This window comes from Manacus candei, unplaced genomic scaffold (assembly GCF_025592945.1).
Source record: "Manacus candei isolate 608988 ecotype Guabito, Panama unplaced genomic scaffold, ASM2559294v1 h1tg000067l, whole genome shotgun sequence".
Classification (NCBI taxonomy): Eukaryota; Metazoa; Chordata; class Aves; order Passeriformes; family Pipridae; genus Manacus; species Manacus candei.
The window spans coordinates 10,853,756-10,872,294 of NW_026138115.1; the positions used below are offsets into that span (position 1 = coordinate 10,853,756).

The 18,539-nt window shown below is 47.9% G+C and overlaps 1 protein-coding gene across 2 annotated transcripts in view; it reads right to left on the bottom strand.

Annotated features, from left to right (window-relative positions):
* The window catches only part of DLST (dihydrolipoamide S-succinyltransferase), a 77,013-nt gene that overhangs the window by 2,230 nt on the left and 56,244 nt on the right, over positions 1-18,539 (bottom strand). The window contains exons 2-15 of one of the 2 annotated variants that reach the window (XM_051806470.1): positions 14,980-15,069; positions 10,537-10,570; positions 9,223-9,271; positions 8,147-8,202; positions 7,711-7,785; positions 7,260-7,315; positions 6,449-6,560; positions 5,758-5,919; positions 5,389-5,474; positions 4,637-4,734; positions 2,733-2,863; positions 2,092-2,165; positions 1,149-1,232; positions 443-610 (exon numbers count right to left, since the gene is read on the bottom strand). In XM_051806470.1, the coding sequence (XP_051662430.1) occupies positions 443-610; positions 1,149-1,232; positions 2,092-2,165; positions 2,733-2,863; positions 4,637-4,734; positions 5,389-5,474; positions 5,758-5,919; positions 6,449-6,560; positions 7,260-7,315; positions 7,711-7,785; positions 8,147-8,202; positions 9,223-9,271; positions 10,537-10,570; positions 14,980-15,048 (1,254 nt within the window). In that variant the 5' untranslated portion in view covers positions 15,049-15,069. Of the gene's footprint in view, positions 1-442; positions 611-1,148; positions 1,233-2,091; positions 2,166-2,732; positions 2,864-4,636; positions 4,735-5,388; positions 5,475-5,757; positions 5,920-6,448; positions 6,561-7,259; positions 7,316-7,710; positions 7,786-8,146; positions 8,203-9,222; positions 9,272-10,536; positions 10,571-14,300; positions 14,523-14,979; positions 15,070-18,539 lie in introns of those variants that run through there. The other variant, XM_051806471.1, reaches the window with a different exon arrangement.

An 18,539-nucleotide genomic window follows, 5' to 3' on the forward strand; every position in this document is an offset into this window, starting at 1 on the left:
GATTAATGAGCTCAGCCCTACTGCCTGCATGATCCCCTCCTGTGAATTCAGGGAAGACCCCAAATCCAGGGCTCAAGCCCTCCTGGATTTGTACTGCCTGGCAGGATTACCTAGCCACTCACCCAGGCTTGGTCCAGGCCACACACAAGACTAGGTCCCTTTGTGGAGCTGTTCCCTATCACAAAGGCTACAACCTCCTCCTCTCTGCACCTAACCAGATTATGTCCAGTTCCACCCCTCATAGATAGGACAAGGCCCCCTGCACACCTAAGGCAAGTACAAGGGACAGCAGAGCTGCCCTACACCCATTAGTCTCTGCTTCTCCTTCACAGTAAAGCCTTTTAGAAGTTGACAACAATCCCTTAGAAAATATGGACTATGGTCCTCAACTCACTGAGCCCTTCCCTCTGTTCACTAAAACCTGCAGTGCAGGTCCACCTACCTTGCCTCCCACAGCCACAGGCCTGTCAAAGATGGCATGCATGCCTAAGATGGCAGACTGGGGTGGGTTAATGATAGGTGTCCCAAAGAGTGACCCAAAAACCCCTCCATTGCTGATTGTGAAAGTGCCACCGTCCATGTCTTCAATGGCCAGTTCATTCTTCCGTGCCTAGAAGAAAAAGTGAAGTCTTAGAAAGCCACAAAGATCACAGAGAGCAAAGGAAAGGGTTTAGACGTTCACTCTCTCCATAAATACTGATTGCAAGAGCTTTGCTTATCGATCTATTCAGCTGAAACCCAGCACAAATTAGTTGAAAATGCATCTGTCTTTAGAGCTGAACATTTAGTGGCTTTAGGGAAGGATTCTCTCGCCTTTTCTTCTAAGTCCTGTTTTTGCAGGAAACAAGACACAGGGACTTCTATCCCAGGGCAGTTAAGCCTCGGCCTCTAAAGACAAAGGTGAAGACACACCATGCCACTAATGAATAGTTTGTGGTCTTCTGAAAGGACAACAAGTAGATAGGGCTGTCCTGGAAAGCACAGGCACAGCTACAGATGTAACTGGATCACTCCCCACAGCACAACTCAGTATGTTAGAGGTCCAAGATGACAACACAGAGAGACCAAATCAATTCATGCCTATCCAGCACTCCCAATTCCTCCCATGCCTCCCAACCCTCTTCAGGAAAACCTCCAACTTTCCTTACCTTCTCCCCCAGCTCGTGGATAGCGCGCTCTATGTCAGCAAAGTTCATGTTTTCTACATTCCTAACCACAGGGACCACCAGACCCTGTGGAGAACCAAAGTGCATGAATAGCAAATTCACTGCAGCGACACACAGATAGCTATTATGGGGCAGGAGCCTGGCTGCAGACCCATAGAGTTCCTGCCTTACCCTCAGTGCACAGCAGGTGGTGGGAAGAGCTGCCTTGCACCCTGGTAGCCTGACGGGAAACCTGGCATGACACACACCAAGGGCTGACACCATAAAGGATATCTTTGTCTTCATTAGCCTGTCTCATAAAATCAACCAGGTCTGTCTGGATCCAGCTCCACATTCATAAAAGCAGGTGAGGCACTGGACAGATTTCAGCTGCCACCTCTTTTCTCTGTGAGAAGAGTGGAGTCCCTTTATGTTGGGCCTCCCCTAGACTTTGGGAGCAGTGACAGAACTTCAGTCCTGGTCCAAACTCTGCCTCACAACAGAATCTTCTAATCAAGAAGGTAATTCACTAATTAACATCTGTATCTCCATTCCATACTCTCCCTGGAGAGGAACATTTCTGTGCAACAGCACAGCAGTGTTAGCCAAAGGACGTGACATGCAAAGCTTTTACTATCTATGCTATACCCTCATGGATCCATGACAAAAAAGGGTTTCCCTAACTTAGCCCTACTCATTAACAACTGAGATCTGTATTGACCCTGTTACCACATCTCCTAGTAAGGAGGCAGAACACTCTTGGTCCACCATCTTCTCTCAAAAGCTATCTCAGCAGTCCACAATGTATTAGATGTCTCATCTACGCAATCAGTGTCATCACTTAATTTCTGCTGCAGCACAGTGCAAAGCTGAGTTGGCTCAAAGTATCTGACAATCCCAGACCGAAGGCTGCAGGAAGCAGAGACAAAGCAACCAAGGTACCTACCCGAGGAGTTGCTACAGCAACACTGATGTCCACATAGTCCCTGTACACAATCTCTTTGGTCGTGTCATCAATCACTAGAAAGAGAAAAAAGTTGGGCTACACATGCAGTATCCAAGATCAAGGGTTCAACAGGCCAGAAGCAGCCACAAAATCATAACAACTTGCTCATGCCTAGCTTAAATGTAATTCCAGAGAAGAATAAGCCCTTCCTGCACCTGTGGGAGAAGCATCAGGATAGACAGAGGAAACCCAGTCCACATAGGTCAGCCCTCAGTTATTTTCCCTTGGTTATTCCGCTCCTCTAGATTTCAGCAAGCGCCTCTGACACTCCCCAGGAACTGCACTGTGCCTACAGCAGCTACATGTACACCAACCAGCAGGCTCTGCCCTCTGTGGGCTGCGTACGCATGGCCCCAGTCCTGCTCCTGGCCACCCCTTCCTTGCCAAGAGCCCCCCTTGGCAAGCTGTCCTCTATCTACTTAAAATCAGCTGCAGCACGCAGGACTGTCTCCCTTTTTCCTGTGTGTTTGACTTGCTTGTCCAAGCTATTAGTCCTGCCATGGACCTGGCCATCTGCTTTCCCCAACTCCGTCACATTCACTGGTGAAACATGCAACTCACCAGCAAGGGTCACCACTCACCTGCATTCACAACAGGCTGGTCCTGCAGAGCAAAAGCTGCAGCTTTCACAAAAGCTGACATGAAACCTAGCTTCAGGTTGTGCTTTTTCAGGAAGGTATCCTTGTGTACAGCTCTCATCTCCCGGATGTTGCTGCAAAATGCGTGATAATGTTGGTAAGCAGGGAGTCCAAGAAAACACTGTTCCCTCTGTAATAGATTTCAGTGCCAGCCCCAGGGACTGCAAACCTGCACCAAGTGGGAAACCACCACTGCTTGGAAAACCCTTCAAATGTCATAGGTACTGAACATGGCTCTAAAGCTCCTGCCAAAGGATCAACATGACAAGGTTAACCTGCATGGCTCACACTGCCAAGCACAGAAACATGATGGGGCATGGCACATTTCCTTCTTAGGCTTGATGTTGCCACTGATTCTCCAGGTAGGAGTGCTCGTACCCATCACAGACAGCAACTGCAGGTGTGGCTGGGCTGACACAGAAGGGTGAAAAAACAGGAAATGCCAAAAGCAAAAAAGATGCACAAAGGAAAAGACCTCAATCACTCTGCAAGTCCAGTACCATCCAGCACAACACCACTTCTGTATCTAACTCTCTGAGTTGACTCTGGGAGTTGAGTGAATATGAAAGAAATCTTCCCTGGTGCTATGGTAGTAGGTGCCAGCCCAATCACAGCTCTCAATCAGACTAATCACGTTTTCCCACTGTGTCTATTTATCAAAATTGAGGCCATTTACAAAAAGTCAACCAAGCTGTGGCTACAAGCTCTGCCTATTCCAGGCTAACACCAGACGCTGTGGAATTGCATGGTCCATCCCTCCTCTCTTCAGACACCTTGAGTCTTTGAAGAGACAGTTTCAGCAAGGAGCATGGTTCTCCATGGTTCAGTGTTTGTTTTCCTGCGCCTAACCTTGTTTAGAGCTAGGATTACTGCCCAAAGACATTAGTGCCTCCCAAGACACAAGTGCATGACTGCAGCAATGAGGAGGTGATTTGCTATGAAACTGTCTCATTATGGCCTCCTCCTTTCAGACACTGACTCCCATGGGAAGTAGGAGGCCCCAGCACAGGTCCTCACAAGTCAGCCTCCCAGCAATCTATCCAAACTAGATTATGAGATGCAATGAGAGCCCTATGCTGGCGTAAAGCGACACCTCAATGAGCCTCTGAGAGGAGATAAAGCTGCAGCACTTCCCTCTAATCAAGACTATTTTGCCAGCCTTATTGTTCTGAGACCCAAATATTTACATGTTTTGTCTTAAGGAGCAGAATAGGATTACACAAGGCAATTTGATTTGGGCACAATTTCCCCTTAATGCACTGTAACACAAGCTGCCCACCCTCCAAAGCCATTAGTGCGTTCAGTCCACGCAAGCACTTGAGTCAGGAGACCCCCACCTGCTTGGAGGGGATGGGGAAGCATGCTAGTTTGTCTTGGGAAAGCTGTACCATCTCACAGCAGAGACCTCGGACCTATGCAATGCTCACCCAAAAGGCTGATGAACCCTGGAGAACCACCTCACTGGGAATTAAATACCTCCAAAAGCAATAACCTGGTGGGGTGGCAGAAAGCAGATGCTACATCTTGCTGTCTTCTAACAGCCATTATACTAGTCCCTCCTGGTCTTCTGCTTAACATTTACCAGTGCCCCACCAACAAGCACACAGAAGAGGAAGCAGACTACCCCTTTTACAAGCAGCAGATGACTCCTGAGGAATAATAGGAAGATAAGTACTCCTCATACTGCAACACTAACATGGCCCCAAAGAAGCTGTGCAGACTGTGGTACACACCCGGGAGAGAGGTCCCAAAAGACATGTTGCCAATCTCTCCAAAGAGAATCAGCAAGGTTTTCACTGCCTTCATCTGTTTCTACTCATAAAGGGAAAAAAAGGTCTGCTCCTCACCTCATATCGATCTCATTGAAAGTGGTCAGCATGGCACAAGTATTCTGAGCCTCTTTCAGCCGCTGAGCAATACGCTGGCGCATCCTATTCATTTTCACCTGAAAATTAAAAAGGTATAAGCAGAAGCTGCCTCAAGTTCATCCAAGGGGCAAAATACACAAGAAACTCAAAAGGTCCTTCCCTTGCCATCTAGCTGACTATTAATAGATGCCTAGGACCAAGGTTTTCACTCCAGGTCTCCCTGAGGAGCACGATGGGCTGAGGAGTTGATTTCACTGCTCAGGTCAACACACAGTTCACTTGAAAAGCAGTGCTGAAATGCATCACTGTATTCTGTGTTCCTTGGGACCTCCAAGCATGCCTAGCTTTTCAGCATATGGCTAATGTGAGAAGAGCAAGACTGCTAAAAAGCAGGTTGCTCAGCCATGTTCTCTTAAGAATGCACAAGGCAGCTGCAGCAGCCTCAGCCCTTTGCTGAGGGCTTGTGGACAGACCAAGCAGATCACATCAAGTCCTTCTGTCCTCAGTCAGCAGAGCTCAAGACAAGACTTTTGCCTAGAAAAGACCTGTGTTGGATTGGTCCTGGCTCTTCCTCCACCCCACCTGTTCCTCATGCAGAGAATTTCCCCATCTGTCACACTCAGTGTGTGTACAGGTAGATATGAACACATCCGGAAAGCTCAAGGCTTATGCCAGAACAGATTATCACCCAGCAACAGAAGCGCTGGCAAGATCCCATTCCCACAGCTTACCCTATGCTCTGATCTGACACCTTTGGTGGGCGCTGCCTCCCCAGGAGGGGCTGCTGCTGGGGCTGCAGCCGGCTTCACCGCAGACACTGAGGGGAAAAAAAACATCAGTCATAAAGGGAAGTCATGTAGAAAAGCTCTGAGGTAGAAAGCACGTTCGAGCTCCTTGCTTAAGCAACGCAGCGCAGGAGCAGCTTTGCACGGGGCTTGGACAGTTCCATGAGCATAGCTGAGCTCTCCATACTGGAGCATGCAGGGGAATAATGCAGGAGGCCTTCACCATAAATGCCAGACTGTTTGCAGTCTTTAATCTTACATGCTCTCCACAAAGAAGACAGGCTTGAGAACAGGAACGATCAGCTGTTGCCTCACCTGGTTTGCTGTCAATGGGCTGAGTTGACACAGGCGGCACTGGTGGCATTGTTGTGGGAATTGGTGCTGCAGGAGGGGGAGGGGGAGGAGCAGCTGCAGCTACAGGTTCAGGGGCTGAAGGAGGAGGAGGGGCTGCTGCTGGTTTAGCCTTGGCAGGAGCAGCTGAAAGACAAGGAAGAACCATGGTAAATGCAACAGCTTCCAGTGCCAGGGATCTGAGAGTCCAACCAACCTGACAAAAGTTAACCCTCCAGCAGAACCAATCTGATAAAAGTTAACCCTCCAGCAGAGTGCCTTTATGTTCTCAGCACTACTGAACTGACAACAGTCACCACAAGAGAAACTCATGGTGAAAGAGTTTCACGCATCAATACCCTTGATCTCCTCACTGTCCAGGAGATTGGATGCTACAAAGAAGAGGGCAGAGAAGGGAGTTTTATTAGGGGAATTCTCAGCTAGTTTTAGCTTAGAGCTCAGTCTCCTCCTGAGGGAACAGAAGTTCCCCCCTCAGAAGAATAAAATTATGCTTTTCTAATGGACAACAGAATAGGAGAATTTTCTTCCAGCTACAGAGGCAGACAGAGGAATTATTTAACCTCTCTCAGGATCCCTCTAAATGCTTTCCTTTCATCTTCAGAAAAAGATTGGTGGAAACAGGAAGGCCTGTGCAAGTTACACATGCCTGACTTACCTCCAGTTTTCCTGAGTTTGAACAGAGGTGTCCCTCCTTCCACTTTGCCACCATCGGGTACCAGAAGGGCTTCAATCACACCAGCTGCTGGGGCTGGAACTTGCACTGATGTCTGAAAAAAGAAAAATCAGTGAAATTCCCCCAAACATTGGATGGACAACAAGTGCCCAAGAGAAGATGCCAATATCTGCAGAAACGCATTCTAACTCGGCACAGAGAGCAGCTATGTCTCACACCATTTGCACCAGTTTTCACACTCTCCGCCAAGATTTTGTGCCAATGAAGTTCCAGGAGATGCTGGCAGTGCAACATATAGCCTGATCTCCAGGGTAAAGTCAAGAACTGACCTGCTGCCAGAATCTTCCTGACAGCAACACTGAAAGCAGAACTTGGCAGAGAATTTAGCAAGAACTTCAAAGCTTAACAGTCCTTTAAGGGGTGGGTAAATTTAAAGCCTAAATTTAAAACAATTTGAAGACAACCTATGGCTTGCAGATTTCTTCTTTGTTTAAGCACAAACAGGTTTCAAAGCTTAGAGCACTCTTGGAATTGGAAGGAGAAGTGGAAATGCACCTCCAACAAACATCAGCACCACCGATAATTAATCAAATGTATGAGTAAGGAAGAATTATTAAAGAATTCTCACTCAAGGAACAGCCAGTTCTCATAGTTGATGAGAAAAGCTTTTCTCCATAAAGGGAGCAGGAGACACAGTCAGGGCCTGCAGGCTGTAGGAGCTCTTAGCAGGAGAGGAACCGTACAGGGTATCTGCTACAGAACTAGAAAAAGTTTTGGTCCAGAAAACTCCTACCTTGTCTGTTTCAATCTCACACACCACTTCATCTTCCGCCACTGTGTCTCCAACAGCTGAATAATAGATATGAAGACCACTGTGAGGAGGGAGGTGTGCTCTGGCCTCCCCTCTTTACCCACAGCAGTGTCCCACACTAACCCAGAATTTTTTCACCTCAGCTCTCCACAACTTCTAAAGAAAAGACTAGCTCAAACAATCAATCCACTGCACAGATAAGAGTCTGATTCCAGCTTAGACATCTCCCTTCACCCAACATCACCCATGACTAGGAGTGACAAGGCAATAACTGCAATCCTTATCCCTTAGGAGAACTGCAATTAACTGCCCCATTTGTCACAGACCAAAAGGCACACAGCAGGCTGTCAACCAATGAACTACAATGCATCCCTGAGCTGTCCAATGCAGCAGCAATGGTGCTGAGAATTTCAGGGAAGAGGCAAGTGCTTACCTTTCTCCCACCTGACATCTCCTTCTGTGACTGACTCTGCAAAGGCTGGTGTGTTCACTGTAACCACGTCATCCCCTGTGAGAGAGACAGATAGATCTGAATGCATTCAGAGCTCAAAACTTATGGCATTGCTTCGTTCTTGTCATCACAATTCTGCTAAAGGGGGTAGGTCATCAGACATCAATTGCTGGCCTTCTCTTTGCTTCAACACTGATTAACATTTAAACAGCAGAGAAATTTCCATTTGACTGAAAGTCACACTGTGACAGGAATGCCAGACAAAATCCTTACGGCCCCAGGGACATAAACCCTCTGCTGTCCACGAAGGCAGAACAGCAGTGAGCCATGACCAAGGATGGAAGGTAGCTTCAGCTGTTGTCAAGACAGCAAGAGGTACCAAAAGAAGCATACTGCTAACTCCTGACTTTTTACTTACTACGTACTGCAGTGGTTCTGAAGTACCGGACAGTGAAGACACTGGAGCTATTTACTCTGCAGGAAGAGAGAAAGGTATGAACACAGAAGTATGTTCCTATGCAGGATGCTAGCACCAAGCTCAAGTAAAGAATTTACATTTGCTTAACTGATGTGAAAGGCTGCTTGTCTGTTCCAACATATTTTTTCTAAGGGACTCCTACTTACTGCTCAAGCTGCAACAATCCAGTAAGAAAGAAAACATCACATCCTACCATCACTAGTGCTCTCAGAAACTCAGTAAGAACTGACACGCATGGAATTTTAATTTAGGCAGACAACTCAACGGAACCCCTGTGGTTTAAACACTGATTAAAGGGTGACCAGACAGCCCACCCTATGTACAAGACTAGTGCAGTTACCATTTTTTTACCTCCAGATTAGGACTGTCATCTCTACAGAAGCTGTTAGATTGCTCAAAGAAAAAAAAAAAAAGGAAAAGCACCATAAATTGCCTATGGCAACACATCCAAGAGACAGATATTTCTCTCCACCATGTTTCTTCACAGGGAGCTGGAAATTCCAAGCATTCCAAAGCATGATTTTTATATCTACTGACATCACATTTGGAAAGCTGAAACAAACATGCTTTAGCATTTCCTCTAGCACAGGCTACTTCATACAAACAGACCAGTACTTCAGGCTTTTATGCATGTGCTCTTATGATTATTTACTCAAATACATTTTTACAAGACCACCTTAGCAATGCAAACCCTGTCATAGGAACAAGAGCTCTGTAAATGACCCCATTTCTTCTGACAGAAAACCGATCAGAAGACCATCATAGAGCAAACACCTCTAGTCACCAGTTTCCTGATTCCTGTCCCTTCCCTGCCCTTGGTATCCGGTTTCAGACAAAGCTTCTTTTCAGTTCCTGACCTGCAAAACCTAGATTTGGTTAGGGCTATCTCCACGCTCCTAAGATGTGCAAAAGGATTTCATGACAGCCAACCACATTCTGTTTCTCAGCCCCCAAATCTTTTCACAGCTAGAGCAGCCCCAGTCTCTCCACATTACAGCTTTCCTGGGGATACTTACAGAAGCTTCCTGCTGTTTGTGTAAGCCAATCCCTGGCTCCCAGCCACACCTGTGAATGAGAAAGGAGTTACCCCACAGGAAAGTTATCCAGCCCTTAAATGTCCCTGTCAGGTAAAAGAATGCAGAGGACACCAGTGTCCACCCTGAAAGAAGCTTGGGACTAATAGCCATGCAGAGACACCTCGGTGCCATCAAACCTGCCCGGAGCTTGCCAGGAACAGTGGTCTTGTCTTCATCTAGATTTACAGGGATGGGAAAAACAGTTATATCTTGATCTCAAAGCTAATAAGGATAACTTTGAAAAGGGCAAACTAAGCAGCAGCCACCTCACTCAGAAGGAAACCAGGAAACAGTCATGAGGAACACGTCCAGGACTGCTGAGTACAAAGGGCAGGAGCGAAGCAGCCCCCTAAGAGGCACCTCCCAGGAAGCCTCACAGTCGCATGGACAGGTAAGGAGGAAGAAAGAATGAAAACGGTGTAGGGTAGAGTAGCCAGCTACCATCATTCCTCTTCTCTGTCCACCCCCTTTCCAGAGAATTTATTTTCCAAAACTCAAAACAGTACTTGCATAGCTTCTCAGTTTCACATACCCCACTGTCCCCTTCCCACACTGCTCACGTGCCCTGACACTGCAATTTTTATTATGAACTGAACTCCTGTCCTTTGTCTCTTATAGGGCACTGGGCAATTTTCCAGACTGATCTTAAAGAGAGTCAGAGTAGTAACTGGAGAGTATAATTACCTCAATTGCACAATGCCAGAAGGAAGAACCATTTCCCCATTTTTTTTTTTTAAAAAGCAATATGATTTTTATACCATCTCCTACTAAAGAGCTGAACTGGAACTCTAGAAACAAAAAAAGGTAAGCAGATTTAACTGGTTTCTCAAAGTGGAATCAGAAGTGAGTGATGTAATGCTATATAAACACAGTACAGCTAGAAGAAACAGAGCTCTAAGGAAAAACAGTTTAGGCACCAAAGTAGAGTTCACAGGTGAACCAGATTTGATACGTCACAATATTCATCTATCATTTCCAAGGGAGTTTATCAGAGACCTAGGGCTCTGCAACAGCACATGCTTCAAGCACTGCAGTGCTTGAAATACCCTGTGCTGTGCTGTTGGAATCTTCACCAGAGCCAAAGGGATCGGGCAGCATGTACATGATGCAAGGGAGGCACTCAGAAACTTAGCTCATTTCACTGTTTCTTCATTACATGACTGATTGAAATAAACCCCAATAAAACCTATTACCAACCTCCATCATCAGCTCTGTTCTTTCTAGGTAGTTTGTAAATAAAAGCATTAGACTCACCAGAGAGAGAGCATCTTGCCAGAGTACAGTTCCCCTGCAAGAGAGAAAAGGATCTATCAGTGTTACAAGAAGACAGACCCATCCCAGGAGGACTTTGGTTTTTCCATGAGATTTGAATCAGACACAGGACCCACCATTCCCATGCTCCAGTCTGCAGGCATGCTACTTTCCCACAGTGTGCTAGAGAAGGAGATGGTGAGAGTACCTATACCCTTCTCTTTGGTTTGACTCCTTCGAGGGTGCTTTCTGGTGACAGTGATGTTAAATTTGATGCTTTTGGTTTTCAGCTGTGGCTTCAGCTGTTTTGACCTTCTCAGGCACACTTTCCTCTTCAAGAAGGAACAGATTTCTAATAAAATTTGCTATGAATGAAAAGGTCAAGGGTAGCTACTGGATATGACGAAAAAACATCCCATGTTTACTCCTACAGTCACAAATGCAGCATCTAGGGTTTTTCAAAATTTGTTCTAAAGTTATAGAGCCTCTGAACTCCAGAAGGCCAGAATTGCTCTCAATGGTAAAATTTCTACCACTATCAGTAAGACAGGAATTCCACCTCCTTTTGATGTTTCACTGCATACCCACATAATCATTGACTGCACTCCTAGCTCACCATAACAGCCCTCAAAAGACATTTCAAAGATATTCCAGTTACTTTCCCTATTGTTATTATACATTTCTCATATCAAACCTCAATGTCTGGAGAACCTAAGAACTCATTAAAAGCAACAGGAAAATATCACAGTGACTAAAATGCAGTTGACTGGTTTAGAACAAGTCAGATACTCAAGAGCTCAAAGCACCCTTATCCTCCAGCTAAGGAAAGAGGAAAAAGTCAGATTTCCTTCACACCTTCAATATCTGAAGTCTGCATATAAGCCCTGATTTCAGCTTCAGCAGAGCAAGCAGGACAGGATATAACTGATCTTACATATCAGAATAATTTGGGGAGCTGGGTGGTAAGACAACATAGAGACTTAAGCTTGGCACACCATCTACAGGACTGAGTGCTGTAACATAAAAAAATATATTTAGTGTATAGTTCATATCAAAACTACTAACAGGCCTGGAATTGACCCATTGGCAGTTTAATTATCCAAGCTTATCAATGGATTTGGTTTCTTGGATATTCACACAGAGTCAACTCAGTGATAGATGGGCATTTCAAAAGGGTTATGATTAGCTGTGCCAAGGATGCAGGCAACCAGGCCGACTTGTTCCTAAGGTCCAGCACAGCACCATGCAGCTACTCTGCCTTCTGGTCCACTGCAGAGATCAATGATCCTGGAACAACGGTCCTGCAAAATCAGCTTCTGTCAGGGCTCACTGGAGCCCCTGCCCCAAGTCTACCTGGGGAGGGAAAGCAAGAAGCACCGTGCAGACTTTGCAGAGTCATCTTGAATGCTACGATGCTTAATCTTGGTGCAGCACTGGCCCCTGCTAACTCAGATCTGGTTTGTGTAGAGCCAGGCCTAAGCCAAGATCAGTAAGACAAACTTCAACTGAACTCCACTGGGTCAGCTATCTAAAGCGCCACAATCCTCAGCACATATGGTAGTTCCTGTGTTGATCAAATTCTTCCCACTTTCCGGAGTGTCCCAAATAGAATACCATGTGACCTAAGTTCCCCTCTGCCCACTAATGTTTTCTGGGTGCTTTATTAAAAAAGTGGTTAAGGGCATTCCTAGCATGCTAAAAAAATAAATTGTTAAGAAAGGAACAGCCTCAGAATAAAGCAAAACCAGACAATTTTATTTGCTCAGGACCAGTTTACTGTGAAGTTAAAACAAAAAAAAAAAGTTCAGAAGGACTGTCCTAAAAACAAATCACTGTGAGAAAACACATCTGCAGCTCTCTTCCCAAGGCGCCAAGTCTGTGTTTCACAACTGTCGCAAAATGAAGGAAAAAAATTGGTTCCACTCTATCCTTCTATTTTCTAGGTTAAGAAATGAGGGAAAGAGCTTAATGTGAGGAGGAAACCACTAATGAAAAACCCTGAGATTTCTCTGGCTTGCATTCTGCCTAACTGCCGTGTGCCTGCCTTTTAACTATGGTACCTCAGAGATGACATGCAGCTCCAGGAGATGCCTGATAGAGCTGTTCCTCTTCCCTTTTTCCATGAAGGAATCACTGTGATTGCATCTGTTCTGGTATCACCTGGCTAAATCTGCCTGCTTTTGGAGCTTTTCAGTGAAAATGGGAACATTTTGGTTTTGCTACCTGGCATTAGCACTTTGGGTCATTTTAAAAAGACAGCCTTCGCTTGAAGAAAGAAATCTTACTCTAATTAGCTAGTGACTCACGTATCAAGTGATTAATTTTTCCCCCTCGTTTCACAAGACTTCTCAGAATTGTTTTTACAACTGCTATTATGCCAAAGTGACCTTGGTACACATCGTCCCAGGCCACACCTTTCAAGGAGCCATCACCTTCCAGTAGGTCACTACACACTGAAATAAATTATGGAATACATCAGCTAAAGCAACAGCCTGTATACCAACAGTGAGATCAGGGACCAGTTCAGGTAAGAACTTTGATGAACAGGACAGTGCAGCTCATTTCAACAGAGGCAAAACAGAAGCCCAGTGCTGGGCAGCTCCAACAACAGGCAGAGCATCAATCACTTCTCCAGCCATGGCTTTTTCAGAGCAAAGCAAATGCAGGTTCAACAAGGATGAGCACAAACCACTGCTGCACACGAAAACCCCACTGCAAAGCCTTCATGCATATCAACACTATTATATATAGCATGGGGGGCAGATGTCAAGGTGGGATGGAGATAACAATGCTAAGTGGTGAAGGATACTGTTACTAAGACAACAGGCTGAGAACTCCTCCAGCAGAGAGGAGGATCAAACAGGGAAGAAAAAGTTCTTTACAAACACCTTTCCAGATAAACAGGACTTGATTATCAAAGCACCAAATGCAGCTCCTGATCAAACCATTCTTTTTCAGACTAGCTCTTTTCTGGACTTTTTCAGGTCATCCTTCAACGGCTGCCTGCCCCTGCCCTGACTCTTACATGCTACAGGCTATGGATGCACATTCATGATTTCTACTTGATATATGAATTCAGGACCTTTTTCTCTTTTACCAACTGTCAACCCTTCCTCACCCTCACTGACTCTACTCTTCTCCCATTCAACCCTCCGTTCCTGAATTTTCTACATGTCTACTGTTCTCACTTTTGCCATCAGAAGTTTGCCAAGTTCTGGCATTTCTTTCCGTTTCTCCAAAGAGCTTGTATTATCCCTGTCTCAAAACTTACTTCCCATATCACTGCTCAAATGGAAACCAAACTACTACCACTCAACTCTTCCAGTACAACTAACAGGTTAACTAAAAGTATCTCACTTTCCTAGCACTCGGCTAAAACCTCCCAATTTACCGCTTAGTTCTGTTTTGAATAGTCCATCTGACTTCTCCCCTTTTCTGTATAATTGCACAGCACCACTGAGAGCCGACAAAGTGCAAATATTGCTAAAATGTCACTTAAGTTAGCTTGTTTTAAACTGCACTATAATCAATTTGTATCTACATCTATGTATAACAAACTATACTATACAGTTAGCTATAAGTTGTTTATAGTGCAGTTTTACATGTTTATAAACACAGATCTATTTGTCAAGCCCAAAGACAAGCATTTACCACAGAGCAACCCTATGGGGAAGCATAACATAGTTAATCAGCTGTCAACACTTGCTCGCCTACATTTATACAATGGCTAAAATCAAGTCCCATGCTCTAAGGCTCCAGCTGGTCACCTGGAAGAGAAGTGGTATTTTTCCTCCTGTAGGTGTGCACGTACATGTGTGCACAAAAGGCTGTGCATGTTTGCTATTTAAACGGAAGATGTGTCCAGGAGTCATCGAACAGCAGGACCCAGCTGGCCAAGGGCAGCCCCAGGGTTAAGCTGCCATCGGGCTCTGCCACCCGCGGTGTCGCCAGTGCAGGTCACCGCCGTTTGCCACGGTTCAGTGGCTGCTCTGAAGGCCGAGCACAGAAATCATAAACCAAACCAGACACCGGTTCGTTGCCGCTCCTGCCCCGGGCGGACCCCGCCGGGGGGTCTGTGCCAGCGCAGGCCAGGGGCTGCCAACAGCGGGGGCCCCAGACGCTGCAGCCGCCGGCGGGCGAGGGCGGCGGCGATCGGAGGCCCTGCCCGGTGCCGCCGCCCTTCCCGCCAGGCCGGGCCTGGCCGGGCCGGGCGGGGCGGTGTCGGGGCAGAGGCACCCGCTGAGAAGGGACAGCGTGGCGCCCACCGCGGCCGTTGCAAGAGCAGCCCTGCCGCCCCTCCCCGTGCCCCGCCGGGCCGTGCCCCGGAGCGGCGGCGCCGGGCAGCAGGGGACGCGTCCCGGTGTCCTTGGCGCCGCCGACCTCGCCCGCCCAGCCGCCGCCCTCCCTCGCTGCTCCGCTCCCCGAGGCGCTGCCCGCGGGCCGTACCTGTCGCAGGGCGCGCAGCGAGCGGCCCAGCGCGCGGCCGAGGCAGCGGGACCGCCAGAGCGGCACCATCGCGGCGGCGGCGGCGGCGGCAGCGGCGGGAGGGGCCGCAGGGCGGACACCGGAACCAGGCCCCGCGCGGCACGGAAGCGCGCGGGGCCGCACCAACCGCCGCAGGACGGGGGGAGCGCGGCCGGAGGGGCGGAACCATCGCGGGAGGGGGGGGGGCAGAGGGAGAAGAGGGCTGAGGGGCAGGGACAGGGACAGGGACAGGGTGGGGACGGGGGTGTAATTGTAATATTCCTACGTATCACCAGATATGTAATAATAATATACATATATAATAGGTATGTATTGCATATATACCTATAAACACATACATTTGTGTATATACATATTATTACATGTCATAATATATGTACTTGTAATAATAAATATGATAAATACGTAATGATAAATAATCCTCTGTATTACCAAAGAGTGCCGTTTCATGACACACTTCATTGAACCAGCTTTGGATTGCTGGAGGGCAGCTGTACCAGTGTTTTTCCTGCTCATCATGGCAAACCACGGGGCTCATGTGGAATGACATTGCCGCAAGCGTCAGCCACTGGGATGTTGCATGGTTAGAAATGGGCAATGAAGTCATTTTCCTGTGGCAAACTGGCAAATGAGTCGACTAGTAAGCCCTGTTCCTCAGATGTGGTCTGTATGCTGAAAATATTTGAGAATCCCCCAGCTAGTGTCTGTTTTCTGCCTGCTTCCAGGCGAGGAACCACTGGTGGGAGAAAACCCAATGAACCTATTTGCAGAACCTGAGAATTAGCCTGGGATAGCTATAAACGGCTGTCTTGCAGCCAGGCATCTCTCAAGGAGCCAAGTCTGGGTTATGCACATCCTTAATTTATCCACTGCTTAATAATATATGAATGGTGAACTGCAACCTTCAAAATATGGGATCATTTCCAAAGGAAAGAAGTTGAATAAAAATCAACAGGGGATAGTCCCTGAGGCTTTGAGGATGTGCTGACTGCTTTAATAAAAGGCAACTGAACCAGAAAGGCTCTCTGCCAGGGATTTCTCTGTGATCTGCTTTTTGACCACCTGATGTCAACTGCTTTTAACCACAGCCTCCTCTCTATCCAGTGAATACCCTAAACATTGCCATGCTCAATAAGCATGTGAAGGCAAAGCAGGTGAAGTCCCAGGAGTGGCACATGTGGCTCGGCTTTTGTCCGCCCACCTGCAGCTCCTGCACGAAGTTAAGCGTCTGACAACCACACGTGCCCCTGGGGCAGATAGTTTGTCCTGGGGCTGGTGTTAGGGCGTGCTCAGCTGGGAGGGATGCCAGCTCTGCGGGCTGTGGCACTGTCTCCAAAGCACCCTGTGACAACGGACCCTGTATTGCTGCTCTTCCTGTGTTGTCCCATTTCTTGGCCATGTCCTACACTACAGACCTCCAGTTCAGCCAAAACGCATCTGTGTCCCCGTGGTGGGGAAATGCCTGGGCGCTTTCCATGGGACATGGGTAGCACCTGGGCTCTGGGCTGGCTCCTTCCTTGCCTGTGGCATTGCTTGTCAGTCTGGTGTATTTGCACTGTCTCACCAGCGGTTTACCATCCTGGGTCCGGGATGGGGTTTCCAGGCCAAATTGTAGGGAGGAATTGCTCTTCTGGCTCTCTGCCCACGTGGGCAGCCACCGGTTCAGCAGCAGCCCTTGCCTGTCTGACTCCAAGGGCTACGAGTGTGGGAAATGGCCGCGACAGGGAAGGTGGCTGGAGCCTGATGCTGGACCTGACCTCCTGGATGTCCATCTGCATATTCAGAAGTCGTTCCCAGCTGGTTGGCTGCCTCCGGCCTCCCCACTCCCTCTTTAAAGGACCTGAGCGCAGCAGGAGGACGCGCTGGCTCTGCAGCATCCCACGGCCCCTGCCTGCGGGACACTGCAGGACACTGTGGGACACTGCTCCCCGTGCCCCTGGAGCCGAGGTGAGTGGGGCGGAGAGGTGTGAGCTGCAAGGGTTGGGGACTGCCGGCTGAAGACAGGGGGATGTGGCGGCTGGGGAAGGCTCTGGGGGCATTTGCAGTGCTGGAGGGGTGGCACGGCTGTCTCACTGAGGAGCACCTGGGGAGCCCATGTGGGTTGGCTCCAGTCTTGGAGAGGGTACACTTGCCTTCTCTTCTAAGCATCTTCACTTCGTTCCTCAGTCTTTTTCTTCAGGTAAGAGGAGCCTTGGCCGCTTTTTAGTGTTCCAGAAGGTGGCACTGGTGAAGGCTGGTAGTAAGAGTAGGAACTGAAGCACGCATCTGCTAAGCTGACCAGGAAAGGGCTGCATCAGCAGGAGCAGTTTGCTTGGGGCAGCACCTCCTGGTCCCTGCGGTGCTGGCGAGGCTGTGAGGGGGAAATGAGGCCACCCACAGCGAGCTGCCACAAGCTGGGACCGCAGGCTCTGCTCCCTCCCTCCCTCCAAATCTCCAGCAGAAAGATGGTGGTGCTGGAAACCTTAAGCAAGTGGAGAGCTCCTTGCTAGCTCTGCGTTGATCTGCTTACAAGGGGTGTATTGCCCCGGGTTCCTGGGGCTGGGAAGCCTCAGCACAGGGGACAGGTAAGCTCCCTGACCTTGCTGTTGAACACACTAGAGGTGAGGAATTGTGAGCAAGTGCCAAAAGGTGTTTCTGTCACAAAACAAGGACTGGCTGTCTTGTGCCCATGCCTTTGCAGAAAGGCTTAAGGGGGGATGGAGTCTATGGCTGCAATGTGTTTGCTGTGTGACTTTCTTGGATGCAGCTGGCATGCTAAGTGGCAACTGCAGGCAATGGTGAAGCTTGTTACACCAGGGCCAGGTGTGATGCTGAGAGCTGCCGGCAGCCTGGCCTTGCACCAGCCATTGATAAACTGAGCAGTTTGAAAGCCCCCACAACAGACTGTTAGGAAAATGAAATCCTACTGGTCAAGAGGGGTGGGTAGACAACACAGGAGAGCAACAAGTGGTGTCAGATAACCCAGAAAAGACTTGGTTTGTAAAGACTAGAGCTCCAAAAAAGGTAGAGCTCTCCTAGACACCTGCCTGGAATAGAGGGCTGTTTGAAGAAAGGCAACCTGCTAAAAAACAGTGAGAAGAAATCCATTTTCTACACTGCCTGGAGGACTCCCCACGGAGCAGACAGTCATGGGGACAGGAGACTGATGGTGTTGAAAATGATCAGACATTTCTGGGTATAGCAAAAGAATCTCAGACTTTAAAGATGTCTGGAAAACACACAAGCTGTCCTAATTCAGTGGTGCAAAGCTACTGCTAATTAATGCGGATGAGAAAGAAGTATCCCAGAGGAACAGTTACTGTGTAATTGCCCAGGATATGAGCTTTTACACCTTCTTTTGAAAAACTGCCTGAGTGAGGGAATGAGTGGAGGGGGTGGATCCCTGAGTGGAGTCAGCATGACTATATTAAGCCCGGGGCTGCTGGCTCAGTAGTTTTTCTCTTCCTTGATAATCCCTATCCCCATTCCTTTTATTCATTGTTTTGCCAAGCACTTAGGAACCCTGTGCTGTGTTAGCCTGA